The sequence below is a fragment of the Chelonia mydas genome, chromosome 10, assembly GCF_015237465.2.
Source record: "Chelonia mydas isolate rCheMyd1 chromosome 10, rCheMyd1.pri.v2, whole genome shotgun sequence".
Taxonomy (NCBI): Eukaryota; Metazoa; Chordata; order Testudines; family Cheloniidae; genus Chelonia; species Chelonia mydas.
Window position 1 is genome coordinate 3,775,330 of NC_051250.2, and position 13,878 is coordinate 3,789,207.

Genomic DNA, 13,878 nt, shown 5'->3' on the forward strand with positions numbered 1-13,878 from the left:
TCAGGCCTTGCCTTCCTATGACTAAGTCACTCACAGGCTCTGTCCCTCGACCACTTAGCCAGCTGCTGAGAAGCACACCTCCTCTTAGATCTTGCCTCTACCCTAGCTTCTTCCAGTCTCAGCTGAGTGTTGCTTTATATAGTCCCCACAGGCAGTCACATGACCCTTCCCAGCCAGGTCTTAAAGGATCCACGCCTCAGTAACAGGAAGGCTGCTAGCATGCCTTACAAATCCAGCTCACCCATTGCACTAGATGCTGTGTAAATAGAGAGTAATAGATGGTCCCTGCTCCAGAGAGCTCACAGTCTAAATAGATAGGACGGACAAAGGGTGGAAGAAAGAATGTAGCATTATCCCGGTTTTACAGAGAGGGAAATGAGGCCCAGTGACAGGCCCAAGGTCACACAGTGAGTCTGTGGCGGAGCAGGGAATTGAATCCAGATCTCATGCGTCCCAGCGCAGCGCCTCAACCAAAACCCATTCTTTGTCCCCTACGGTTTTAACAGCTACCTTGCAGGGGTGTACCTCAAGTTCTTTGCAGTCCTCTCGTGAGCGGTGCTGTCTGAGTACAAAGCATACACAACATTACAAACATTGCTGTGCCCTTGCCTTGAATTTTCAGCCCAGGAACTGCGATTTTGTTGTGGAAAAGTTTGTAGGGGAACATTTGTGAAAATAGATTTTCTTGGTCAGCACCCTTTCTGATAGCTAAACATTCATGACTTGGATTTTTAAATAAAAATGAACAAACCTGTTTGGTTTTTCAAATTAAATTGGCATTGTACAGTGGCTGCCTTGGATGGAAGATGGCCCTGGTCTCACAGTATTGTTGATCCCAGGAGGCAGGGGTCTCGCTCACGCTCAGCAGTTGCCCTGGTCCAGCCCCAAGTCTCAATATATGTCTCTTTTCCTGTTTCTGCACGGCGCTCTGTCTAGTACATTTAATCCCTACAGACCCAAACATGCTTTAGAAAATGATACCTGTAATGGAATCACTGGGATTTCCCTGTACTGAAATGCAGCCACCTCTGGGTGAATGCACAGCCCACAACAACCCTATACAACAGTTTGGGACAGAAAGGGTGAAGTGTGCAGAGGACCAGCACAGGGCCTATGCATAAATTCCGCTTCAGCTCTCTGAAGTGAAATGGGATTTGGGCACCTTAATCTATTAACCTCCTTTGGAAGCCCAGCCTTAGCCAGTGCCCACCTGAGTCGGACTGAAACCAGCGATCCCGTGGAGAAAGGCGCCACGTCCTACCCCTATCCCCCAAGCTTGCTACGATGCCGAGAGACCGCCATGCAGCAGCACTGTGGAGAGAATATTCGTTTCCAAACTGGAAGCTGGGACATTCCTATCTATAGCATGAGTCCATAAGTGTCACTTCCCCAGGGCCCAGCTCCGGACTTGTAACGAGATGCATTTTTTAAAATTTCAAAGCCTTTGCGGCATAAATCTGGAACCCCCCTGCTGCACACAAGCCCCGTTGCTTCCTTTCTGCAACTTAGGAGAGGCGCAAGCCAAAAAAGGATCAAGTCAGTTAAAAAACACATTTTCCTGGCTCAAGTGTGCAAAAAACACCTAGATTTTTTTCCCTCCAGAAGCTCTATTTTCTGGAAAGGCTATTATGAAAGTGAGGCAGCACCAGGACACACGCTTTCTACAGAGGGGCACTGGCCTGCATTTTCTTCCCATCTACTGCATTTGCCATGTTAACACCTACTGCAGCATGCCTGCTGTATAGACACCCTTAGATAGCAATCCTACTTGGTCAGCTGCTCTGTGTGTCTGTATTTTAAAAGGGGGCATTTCAGACAGTTTTGCATTTCTGTTCTCCTGCTCCCCTCCTCCCATGCAACTTGTCCCCTGGGCGCTCCATTATTGTGTATCCCACAATTGTGCAGTCTCACTTTTGGGAGGGAGTGTGAGCTGATGATAAGAGCAGAGGACGGGGAGTCAGGACCCCGAGGTTCTATTCCCACCTCTGTCAGTGATGTGCTGCAGCGCCTTGAACAAATCACTTAACTTGTCAGTGCCTCAGTTTACCACTCTGTGAGACTTTGTTAAGGAGAGCTGAGTCTTGCAAGGTGCTGCGTGCCCTCGGGGTTCTGAAGAAGCAACTTGGGAAATGTTTGGGGGAATAAGCAGAAGTTGCTGGTTGATTCTCCTCCTTCCCCTCTATTAAGTAGGGAAGTTACATTTAAATAAACCTTCCGTGAATGGAACATTAAGGTTACAATTTTAAACACTCAAAAGGGAGGAAATGCAGACATCCTGGGGCCCAATTCTCCTGTCAGATACACCTGCACAGTTTCCAGTTTAACTTCAGTGTGGTTCCCCCGATTCACAGCAGGACCTGGACTTATCTGCACCCTGTGAATGAGCTACAGTTAGTACACGCACCTCACCACACTGTTTCTTAGTCATGCCTTTCCCACCCGTGTTGGGGTGTGTGTGTGTAAATACCCTGTCCTCTCTCTGTGATTTTCCAGGCTCTGATGACTCTGGAGTTGTGATCTCACTCACATGGGCTGTCCCACCCAGGCCTTGCTGAGATGAGACGTGTTTCTTTGGGCTGAGGCATGCGATGGGGTTTTTTTGCTTGTGTGCATGTAACGTGGGGGCTGGGAGTGGGGCAGTGTGTATGTGTCTGGGGCAGGGGGTGTTCCTCAAGAACACGGGGCAGGAGGAGCGGGAGCCCCATTGTGGGGACATTAGGAAATGCATCTTCAATTGTTCATTTGGGAATTACATGAAAGGAGGGGAGACTTTCTGGGAAGGGGATGCAGTCGTGGAGAGGGAGGCGCACGCCCTACCCTCCAGGTCTGCAAGGAAACCCTAGTCTCTCCTGAAGGACAGAGAGCCCAGCTGTTGAATCTGGGTGCACCTACTTGGTCCCTTGAACTGGCACTTAGCCAGGGACATGCTCCTCTTACCCCAAAGCCCTAGTGTGTCCTGCAGGGACCAGCCCTGTCCTGCCTGGGAAGATCTGATAGCTTTTTCCCTTCTTTAAGTTTACGAGCTCATGTGCCCCTGGAGGCTCGGAGTTCAACCCCACGCTGGCACTGAGGGACTCTTAGCAGCAGCCACGCAAGGATGAATTTCCCTCACTTTCCCCTAGTACTGACGGGGCTTTAATGGACTCTCAGAGTCCTGACTTGCTGGTGGTTCTTTTAATGAAACAAACAAGGCATGACCGTGGCTGCTTCTGCTTTTGAGTCCCTCCAGACCCTGTCCCCTGCTCAGAGTCGTGTGCTCCATCCTGCTTCAGAAGGGCAGAGAAACTCCTTTCCCCCACTTTCTCTCGGGGTTTGTTTTCTTCCCTGGCCCAGTGGCTTTTATTTTTGTAGCTTATAAACTCGAAGCTCCTTTATTAATGAATCACTGCAGCCCTCCGTCAGCCTGCACACAAGCCTCTATCTGTGCAGACAGTTCTCTGTGGCTGTGGATGCTTTTCCCATTACTGTTCTGGCTGGACTCCATGCACCAAAAGGGCTGAGAAAGGAGTGATCCAGCGTAGCTCTTTTTTCTTTTTTTTCCTGCCCCTCTCTTCCCTCCCCTTCTGCTTCATGAAAGGAAGGCGGGATGGGCCCGTGAATGACATAATGGGAGTATGACATCAGTCTTGGCAGTGAGGAGCAGACTATACTCTGTTTAACATTATGTGTTCTTTGGACTAGGGAAGAGGAAAAAAAAAACACATTGAAAAAGTCTTTCCCCCAGAATGCTGCAGGAATAAACACAATGGCTGCCCCAGCCCTGCAGAGCATTAGTTGGCCAATGTAAATTGAACAGTTTGACCGCTGCAAACCCTCCTCCTGTCTAAACTTTATGAATGAACAAAGCAGCCACCAGGCACCAGATGCTGCTGCTGCTGGTTTCCTTCTTGGTCTGCTCAAGGGGTAGCAGATAGCAAAGGTGGGGTTCAGATAAAGGGACCAGCTATCTCTCTTAAGTGTGTAACTGGTCCCCATCCCTGGAGTATTAGCACCTCACAATCATTAATGTTTTGATACTCACAGTCTGCCTGAGCAGTAATCCCCATTGTACAAGCGGGAAACCGAGGCACAGAAAGACTGAGTGACCTCCCATGGTCACACAGGGAGCCCGTGGTAGAGCAGGGAACCAAAGACAGTTCTCCCAAGTTCCAGGCTAATGTCCTAACCACCAGACCATCTTTCCTCTCTACATCTTTGTCCCATTTGGATCCAACTCCAGTGGGCTTTTGGCAATTTTGATAAAATTGGCTTAACTACATATGTTTATTGACTGAAGCATCTCTGAGCTTCCTGGTCATTTGGGGAGTTGTGAAGAGATCTCTTGTGGTGTAGTATTTCCAGCTCAGTTTTTATTCCTTCATAGTAATAACTGCTCTTTTACTAAAAAGAAAAGGAGTACTTGTGGCACCTTAGAGACTAACAAATTTATTTGAGCATGAGCTTTCGTGAGCTACAGCTCACTTCATCAGATGCATTCCTTTTTCATTCCGATGAAGTGAGCTGTAGCTCACGAAAGCTTATGCTCAAACAAATTGGTTAGTCTCTAAGGTGCCACAAGTCCTCCTTTTCTTTTTGCGAATACAGACTAACACGGCTGCTACTCTGAAACCTGCTCTTTTACTGTGCCTTCCAACCAAGGCTCACAGAGCATTTCACAAAGACAAAGGCATTGATCTGCACAGCCTCCCCAGGCAGTAACATGATCCCCATTTCACAGACAGGGAAACTGAGGCTACTCAACCCCTGAGCCCTCCTGTCACCCCTGAGACAATTGAGCTAATACTCTTTTTTTTTTTAATTAGGGCACGTGACAGCCTGCATGTTGGTTAAATCTCACTGAGGAGCCTTGTTCTCTTGCTGGCTTTAGCTTGGCTTTGAACCTGTTCCGAATTTCCTCGGTCCTGGCAAGGAGATGGGAAAATGTAGCCATGGCCGTTTGTGGCACCGGACCGCTGCGTTTTGGTCCCATCCTGCAGCCTTAGTGTGGGGTTTTATTGGTCGGTAGTTTCTTTCCTGGCAAGTTTCTTTTTATGCTGTAACCTTGTTTGGTTAAGAAGCAGCCCTTCCCATGCCGGTAAGGCATCAGATTATTTTCCATACATGTTGCAGAGGAAACAGTGGGAAAAGACAATCAGTCCTTCGGAAGTGCAGCTGGCAGAGAGCGACCTCCTTGTACAGGTGGGGCTGCGGGTAATCTCTCCATTCTCCTCTCACCCATTATCACCTTCACCAGGAACCTCGCTGCTGTCACAGGCCTTGCACAGAAGAGATCTGGTGCTGCTTAAAGTCAGGGAGATTATTTTAATCTATTGTTGGCTCAGAGAAGCCATGGGCTGACCAGCAGCCCGTGAGGGAATAATGTTTTGGCTTGTACGTGGATTGTGGTGCCCTCTAGTGGTAGGACTACAGGGAGGATAAAAGCCTTACTGGCAGAGCTCGCTAAAGCAGCTATCTTTTAACTCAGGTGGTAAAAGCCTGGGGTTCTGGAGTCAAAGGTGCTTGGATCTGTTGCCCGTGCTGCAATGTGAGAGGTATAATCAAGGACTATGAGGTGGCAGAGCTGTAATCCAGCACAGCATTACGCTGTGCATGGTTGCTTATGCTGGGCAGTTTGTCTGGAACTGGCCCAGGTGCCCAATGGACTGTGGAGAGAAGCTTCTTTGGACTCCCTGCCCTTTCATGGGGCAGGCCAGGAGGAATCATCATTTCCAGTCTTGGTCCAGGGCAAGAGTGAATCTTAATAATCCTGGGGAGCCAGGGCTCTTCAGCTGTATTCCTTGGGCTGGCCACGGAACCGCTGTGTGCTCTAGGTTTACTCTTTGACAAACAAGGAGAATGATACTCAACTACCTGAGGGAGGGGAGGTGTCCGTAGGGGCTCCGTTAATTAACGTTCACAGAGGAGGTGGAGGGCCTCAGCACTGAAATAGCATTGGAAGATGGATGGGCAGGAGCCACGTTGCTTTCCCAGAGTGAATCACTTCCCCTCAGGGGCCTGTCAGAGGCCTGAAAGAGCCCGAAGCAATGAACTGTGTGTGAGGAACACCAAAGGAGCCCTGAGCCAACACTAGGGTGTGGGGGATAATGGAGGGGAAGCCAGGAGTACAGTAAGGTTTGGGGCACAGTAGAGAGGAAGTCAGCTAAATCTGTCAGGTACATTAGGGGAGAACAGGAATATCAGCAAGTATCATATGCCACCTGCAACCCCCACCTTGACAATGACGTTATCCACAAATCTGACAAGGCCGGGCAAGGCCATTGCCTCTCTGCATGATGCGGCCCAGGCAGCCCTCTGAATGGCCAGTCATTGACTCTGAAGGTGCGACTGTACTGCAACATGTCAGTTTGTAGTTTTGGGGAACAACGTGTGGGAGCTGTCAGGGCTGAAACACGATCTCCCTCTGCCCTGCGCCTGAGGTCCTGTCTGACAGCATAAACGGGACATTTCCAGACATCGCAAAGGAGAGAACTGAAAAAGAAGTACTCTAGCTGTCTCCTTGTTATTGCAAGGAAATTAATTACCCACTGTGTGTGCACCCCTCACAGAAGGTACACGGTGCTTGCTAAAGACTTGGCTTGCCGTCAAGCCCATCCTTTCACTGAAGGTATGTAGTGTTTATGCACAGAAATCCTTTAGAGCTTGGCTGTTTTCTCCTGTAGGTTACCTGGGGTCCAGTAGCAGCAAGTAGATAGGTGGGGGTCAGAGGGATATCCAATACTAGCAATGGTTTTGGCTAGAGGCCAAAGGGAAATCAACTAAATAGTCTAGGACTATTCTGGTGAAAGTGACTGAAGTGGCAGGCGGCCAATCTCAAGCTAACCAGCCTCACGTGGTTTCAGGAGAAGCTGAAGACATTTAACCGTTTGAGTGCTAGGGGCCCAGGAGAGGAATGTATTTTGAAAGCAGGTTAAAGGAACACAGTCAAGATAACAATCCTGTATTTAAAAAATATCATCCATCCCTGTGTTACAAGGGGTCGGGGAGGGGAGGGGCGCTTTAGGGTCCTACAAGCAAAAGGGTTTCAAAAATGTAAGTCACTTTCCACCACTGATGCTGTTTTTTGTTTTGTTTTGGGGTTGTTGAATTGGTTGATTTTTTGTTGTTGGTGGTGGTGGTATTTTACTCATTATTGAAGCTGGTCACAGAATGCAAAAAAAAAGAGTTACCCCGAATTTTATTGGTAACATTAATTTCAGTTCAGAGGGATCGTCACAAGGCCTATATGCCGCTTAAGTCCCACTTAGCCCATAGGGCTGGCTGGCTGCACAAGGATGAATTTCACCCTCCCTGCATAATGGCAAGTTCGGTGAATGGGTGAACTGTGCTCATCTTAGCATCATTTTGTTTATAGTCAGTTCCACATTTTCTCTGCCACAGTAGCACAACACAGCTGGGTCTGGGTTGTCAAAGTCTGTGTTTTATTGCAAGTATCATGTTGTTAGATGTTTTTTCTTAAAGCCCCAGACTCTGGAGTCGTGATTATGTGAGAACCTCTGCTTTCATTTTAAACGTTTTCAGCTCTCTTAGTTATGGAGAAAAGCAAGAACACTTGACCCCTAAAGACTCAAAAGCCAGGAGGCAAATGAAACCAAAAATATATATTTTTAAATGGCATCATATTTAAATCAATCTTTCAATTTTTGCAGGGGCCTGACTCGCAGTTTTTGAACATTTGAGATTGGCAATACAAGGCCTCCAGCACTGAAGGGAGAAGGTTTAAATCCACCCAAAAGTCTTATTTTCATTTTTTTCAACTTCATGAAGCTATCTTTTTTGATCAGGTTTTGTAAAACTTTTTCGAAAGGATAGACTAAATTTATTTCCAAGCGATGCAAAAGCCCCCTTGTAACTATCTCTACCTGTCCTCAATGAATCAGATTGTGGTGCAATAATTATAGGTCGTGTGGGGATAGAGGTGCAAAGCTGAGACCCAAGAAAATAAACTAGAGAAATGAGACAGCATCTCCATGGGGAAGGGCTTAAACCTGTCTTGACTGGAGCAGCTGGGATCCAATTCCAAAACTCTCATTTTTTTTGCCTTGTGAGTAGGAGTTGTAAATGGTTTTGGAAGTAACTCTGATGTCTGGAAGTTAAACACCTCCTACACAGAGTGCAGCTCATGCATCTTTGTGAAAGTTTAGCAAAGGATGCTTCATTTTCTGCTATTATCTGGCTAGGCTGAGCAAAGGAAATGCATATTGATTTGACAAACATCTCTGTTGGCTTCTGCCTTTGTGCATTTCTTAATTGTTATTTTGCAGCACTCATGTTCCCTTCAGAGGGCTGCTGGAAATTTCTTCTAAATGTGCTATTAGCTTAGAGGAAAAATCCCCCAGAGAAAGTCCAGGTAAAGATACTGTAACTCCCCAAATAAATGCCCCTTCCCTGTTAGGCATTCCCGTCACTAATCTCCCAACAACCCCACATTCCTGTGGTTCCAGGACAGTTGTCTGTCTGCTATTTGAGAGGATTGTTGAATTTTGGATTGTGATTTACCTTGTGTGTTCGGTTAAAAAAATATAGACCGAATTTAGGTGTCAGATGAATGATCCATCCGGAGGATTAGACCTTGCCGAATGAAATCGGAGATGAGGCAGCAAAGGGAAATTGCAAGGAATGCCCTAGGAAAGAATTCAGCATACAAAAAAAAAGGCTCTGATTTTTATTCTTTATGTGTCACCTCTGGAACTTACGAGAACTTAGGAGAACTGCCTAGACCTGTCAGGGAAGTGCATGACACCTGAAATGATCAGCCCATTGTGCTTATTCCAACCCCCTTTTCAACCTGCTGGTGTAGCTGGTTCAGCATTCAAACAGCTAGGAGAACCATTGTATTTACTGTTAGACAGTTATGTATGTTATTGGTATTATATTAGTATATTAAAGGGTCACAGTCAAGTATTTTAGGCTCCCAATTTAGGTTTTGTCCTGTGTTGCAAAACCTAATATAAATAGTAAATTGTCAGGGGGTGGAGATAGATGGCAGGAGAGAGTAAGGGGTTTTTTGTTAATTTTTTAGAGCGTAATTGCAAAGATTCTCTTCTTTTTTTTGCTTAACCTTTTTCTTGCTGGTGCAGTTCCCTAGCAGCACTGGGTGAGGGTGTAAGAAATGAGACTCATCGGGAACTGAAATGGAAACTGACTAGTTTGTTTACTTTTTAATGTCACTTAGGTAGGACAGTGAAACAAAGGACATAAATTGAACAGTATAAATAGTGTAAAGTGAACGGGAGGGTGGAAACAGTTCCAGTTTGAATAAGGTGCAGGTTATTAGTAAGACAGGGAAGGGTTTAAAATGGTTATTTCCCCAGTGTTCCTTTATATAGAGTTCAATACGGCCCCTGTATTTACTTTAACAAAAAATATTTTCTTATTTCTCCTCTTCTAAGTTCTGCAGTCATTAAAAAAGATTTTTGTATTGAAGTTGAATGCGTCACTCCTGTAATTAATTACCAGTTCTTTGGCACTGGCAACACTACATGAAGGTTCCACAGAAAATTCTATGTATAACTCAATAACTACTTTGTCAAAATTATTCCTTAAAGTAATTTCTTTATGAGGCATATTTTAGACTTGGGTTTCAAACTGGTGCCTCAGAATTAGTAATAAATTTGTCATGCCTGTAATTATTTTACTTTAAAAATGTTATGAGGGTATTTTTCTGTGTAGTGATAGGCCTAATTCATATCGACACATAATGCAAAGCTTGGAGCAGCGGATGCTTTATAGCTGGGAAAGGTGTTATTTTTGGCTGGGAGAATTGTTCCGTTTTAATACACCAAGAACTTACTTTCTGTCTGGAATCTGGATGGAGTTTGGAGACAGTCTTTTCTAAGCCTCGATGGTGGAAGACAGACACAATGAATTTGCATAATAATAAGCTGCATTGCACTGTTCTCTTTCTCTAGGGATCTTTCCAATAACAAGATCACCATTTTAGATGTTCAGGCTTTTGAACATCTGACTTCCTTGGAAGAACTGTGAGTACACGTTACCCCTTTGTAGTCTTATGGCAAATTTAAGGCATATTTGAGCAATTATGTAAAAATCCCTTTTGGTGTCTGGCAAGCTACCCTTGTTCCATAACACTTGCTCTGACCTTCCTGGCCCTATATCCCCTATGCCCAGGGCTCAGATGCATCAAAAGCCCCTTTTTTACTGTTTGATGCAAGCCTAATTTGTCCAGTACAGAATATTTGCACAGTGCATTTAACTTATGATCTAGTGAATTACTGATGAACTCTCCTGGCATTCAAGAGTTCGGATACAATTTGATTCAACCCAACGACCAGGCTCATCGATGGTAGAATGGTCAAGTATTGTAAATGGGGACATAATAAAGGACTAGCCCTGGGGATAGTGGTATCTCAGCATGTTGGTAAAGGGTTTTAGAACTTGGTGCCCAGATCCCACTGAATTTCTTGGTCTTGGGCACCTAGTGCCCTTAGACTGTTCTGAAAAGTCCAGCTGCCTTCTTCTTCCAAGTTGTCCTATCCACTGATGTCACGAAGACCGCTTGGCGAGGGAGACAACTGTGGCTTGTTAGCGAGCTCCCTGGTTTGAATGCTGCTTAGGTCAAAAGTAACAGAGTTGTTATGAGCTGGTGGCTTTTCACTGGCAAAAGAGAAAGCGCTGGTGTCTCCCAGTCCAGTCCCTGCTAGGAGGTAGGTACAAAAAAGCCCATTTGGCAGCCCCAGGAGAGAGACCAGGGTGGAGCAGCCCATGGAATAGGAGCTCCCCTTTTGCTCCTAGAAGTGGGGTTCCTCCCAGGGCATAGCTGAGATGAGCTGGTGAGGCCTGTGCCGAGCCTGGTCTTTGGGTGAAGACAGGCTTCAGTCTCTAGGATGCCAAGCCAGCTCCTTTCAGCTGCACAAAGTCCGCATAGAAAAATAACAAGAAATAGACCCACGATAAGGAAACAGAGAGGTCTCATTGGACCAAAGAAACGCCTAGGACAAGATGGTCAGCTTGCCTTGTCCCATCAACTGATGCTCTGTGCCTCGGTTTCCCCTCTTGCCCAGGGATCCTCCACAGGCCCTCCTAGTGTTCCACTGAAAAGCTAAAGGCCTCCCCCTTCCTGGGATAAATAAAAGTCCAGCAGAAAGAGCCAAAACAAGTCCTGGCTCACAGCCCCCTCTGGGCTCAGTAGCACTTTAGCCCCATCACAGGCTCAGAGAGTCCGTCAGCCCTTGGTGCAAGGCTCACACAGCTCTCCCCTTAGGAACTGCGGCTAGCAGCCCTGCACCCTTGTCTCAGGACCAGCAAAGGGTGTGGGAGTGTGTGTGTGTTGGGAGGGGAGGGGGCCCTTGTCGCTCCCTTTCCCTCAGGCTCCAGCCCCAAGGTTCTCACTAGTGCATTGCTTCCAATTTCACCCATCTGCATCCCTATTCCCTGTGGGCTGCTTCAGAGCCTGTGTGGGCAGCCCTGCCTCAGGCCTCTCCCCGCACTCCCTCCAAAGCCCCTTGCACAGCTACCGCACACGGGAAGCAGAGCCTCCCCCGCCCCCAACAACCATACCCCAGCTCCGAGCTCTCTCCTACTGGCAGCAGGTTGCCTCTTTTATAGCAGGTCTGGTTCCCCTGCTGAAGTCACATGACCTGACTGAGACCTGTGCTCCAGCTATAGACTGCCTCTCCCAAAAACTCAGCCTTAAAGAGGCCACGTCCCCTTAACAGATGTGCTGCCTAGGGCCCGTAAGGGCCAACACCTTTTAACATCTGGTTTACTGACTTCTTCACTCCTGAGGCTCTGTTGGCTCCTAGAACCAGCAAGAGAAGGTGGGTTGAAGGGACGACTTAGTACTTGGCCATTAATGACTGTACCTTTGTATGTAGCGTGCCCTTTGAGATGAAAAGTCCTAGAGCCAGGGCCCCAGCTATCCAAAGCTCAGGGTTGGATTTTCACCCTGTAAGAATGGCAGAAAATTATTCTTATAATTACGAATGCTTATTAAACTTTTCTTTCCCATTTTCCCTGTGTTACAGAGATATAAGCCACAACATGATTTCTACGTTAGAAGATGGAATATTTGATAATTTATTTAATTTAAGTTACATGTAAGTTCTTGTTCCTTAATCTTCAGCTCTCTGAATATGGCTCTTGTTTTCAGAATTCCCTTCCCTGGCTCCTGCTGCATCTCAGCTCACTTCGGGTCTGTCTACGCTGCAGTCAGAGGTGTGTCTGCGTGTAGACGTACTCGAGGGAGCTTTGATCTACCTAGCTCCAGTATCAACAGCAACAGCAGCATGGGTTAGCTGCTTGAACACATACCCAGGGTCCTACACCCCGTGCCTTTATGGCTTCACTGCTCTCATTATTCAAGGTAGCTAGTTCAAAGCTAGCTCGGTATGTCCGTCAGACTGACCGCCACAGTTGCGGTGTAGACGTACCCTGAGGCTACGTCTACAAGGCCCCGCAGTTCGGTCTGGGAAGTTGTGAACAGCTGTGCGCACTGAAGCGCTGCACCGTAACTCCCCCGTGTGGACGCTGGGGCGCTAACGAGAAGGTTCCTAGTTCACGTGAATGTGGTCGTGTTTCAAGAGGACGATGTTAACACCAACTAGGAACCTTTTCGTTTGCACCTGCAGCGTCCACGTGGGGAAGTTACACGGCAGCACTTTGGTGGGCAGCGCTGTTCTCACCCCCGTCCTCCCCTGGGGCAGGGTAGACGAGCCCTCAGGGAGTTTGCAAGAGCACAAGTGTTTTACTCACTTTAGCATTTTCAAAGCGCATGACTCCAGGAGTGGCAAGGCTAAATCTCTGCTTGACTTCCTACTGTGGGGCAGGGGCACTGACCTGGGACTCAGGGAACTGCCGTTTAGGCACCTTTTGAAAATGCTTTCGAAAATGTTTACCTGAAAGGAATAAACTCCAAAGGTGAAACTGACACAGTTACAGCCTCTGTCACTTGAAATAATTGAAACAGACAAGAAGAGTAGAACTCCCATGCACCTTTTCCCAGGGTACTCTTCAAGAGGAACATGCAAATGAGCAAGAATCACTTCCAGTTCTGCAGCTTCCCTCCTACAGAGCATTAGGACCATTGTTGACAGTAATAGTAATGCTGTCTAGAAGAGTCCTGCAGTGGGACTGGGGCCCGCAAGACCTGCTGCCGTGATAGCTGGAGCGAGATTAAAGAATAGCAGCACGACTAGCTAGCTTTTACATACATAAAACCCTCACTAGGAGCATGTGGGTCTTTGTCTTCTTCCAGTGGCCGTGCCACAGGTTGAGAGATCAGTATATTTGCTACAGGTACCAGCAAGGGGATTTAATTCTTTAGCTCAAGCAATAGAGGCTTGTGCTTTCAATGCAAGAGAACTGGGTTCAAACGCTGCGGGCAGCACGATTACCGTTGGTTGTGCCAACATTGTCCCACCTCTGCCCTCTTTGCCGCTGACTGCCAAAGGCTGTAATTCCGGCCAAACATACCTGCAGTTAACGATTCCATCTTTTCATTAAACCGCCACATGACAAAACTGCCACTGGCTTTGCATTTCTTTTTTGATAGATCAATTTGATTCTCGTAGATGTTTTTTAATGACACTGTAAAAAATCTCCCTTAGCTACAGAGGTTGGTGTTGCAACCAACTGATGTTAGATGGCAGACTATTTTGAATATAGGATTATGGTTGTAATTTACTTCTAATTGCAGCAATTATTTGTATTGTGAGAAGAAAGTGCTTGCAGTACTTGCCTAATTCTAGCCTTTAGAAAAATCATGTTAATTATTGCTTGATTCTCTATTCATTAACTCCCCTAGCGAGTCTTATGAGATGTTTCCTTGGAGTGGTGCAGATGGGAACAGGGGGATTTTTATGATGGTGTAATTAACACTTATCGGGTGGTTCCCATTGTCAAGTTAATGCATAATCTTTC

At 46.7% G+C, this 13,878-nt stretch overlaps 1 protein-coding gene across 2 annotated transcripts in view; it reads left to right on the forward strand.

The window, feature by feature from the left end:
• The window catches only part of PKD1 (polycystin 1, transient receptor potential channel interacting), a 140,466-nt gene that overhangs the window by 47,705 nt on the left and 78,883 nt on the right, over positions 1–13,878 (forward strand). For both annotated transcript variants that reach the window (XM_037910557.2, XM_037910558.2), the window contains exons 2-3: positions 9,909–9,980; positions 11,985–12,056. In XM_037910557.2, coding sequence (XP_037766485.1) covers positions 9,909–9,980; positions 11,985–12,056 — 144 coding nt within the window. The remainder of the gene's footprint in view (positions 1–9,908; positions 9,981–11,984; positions 12,057–13,878) is intronic.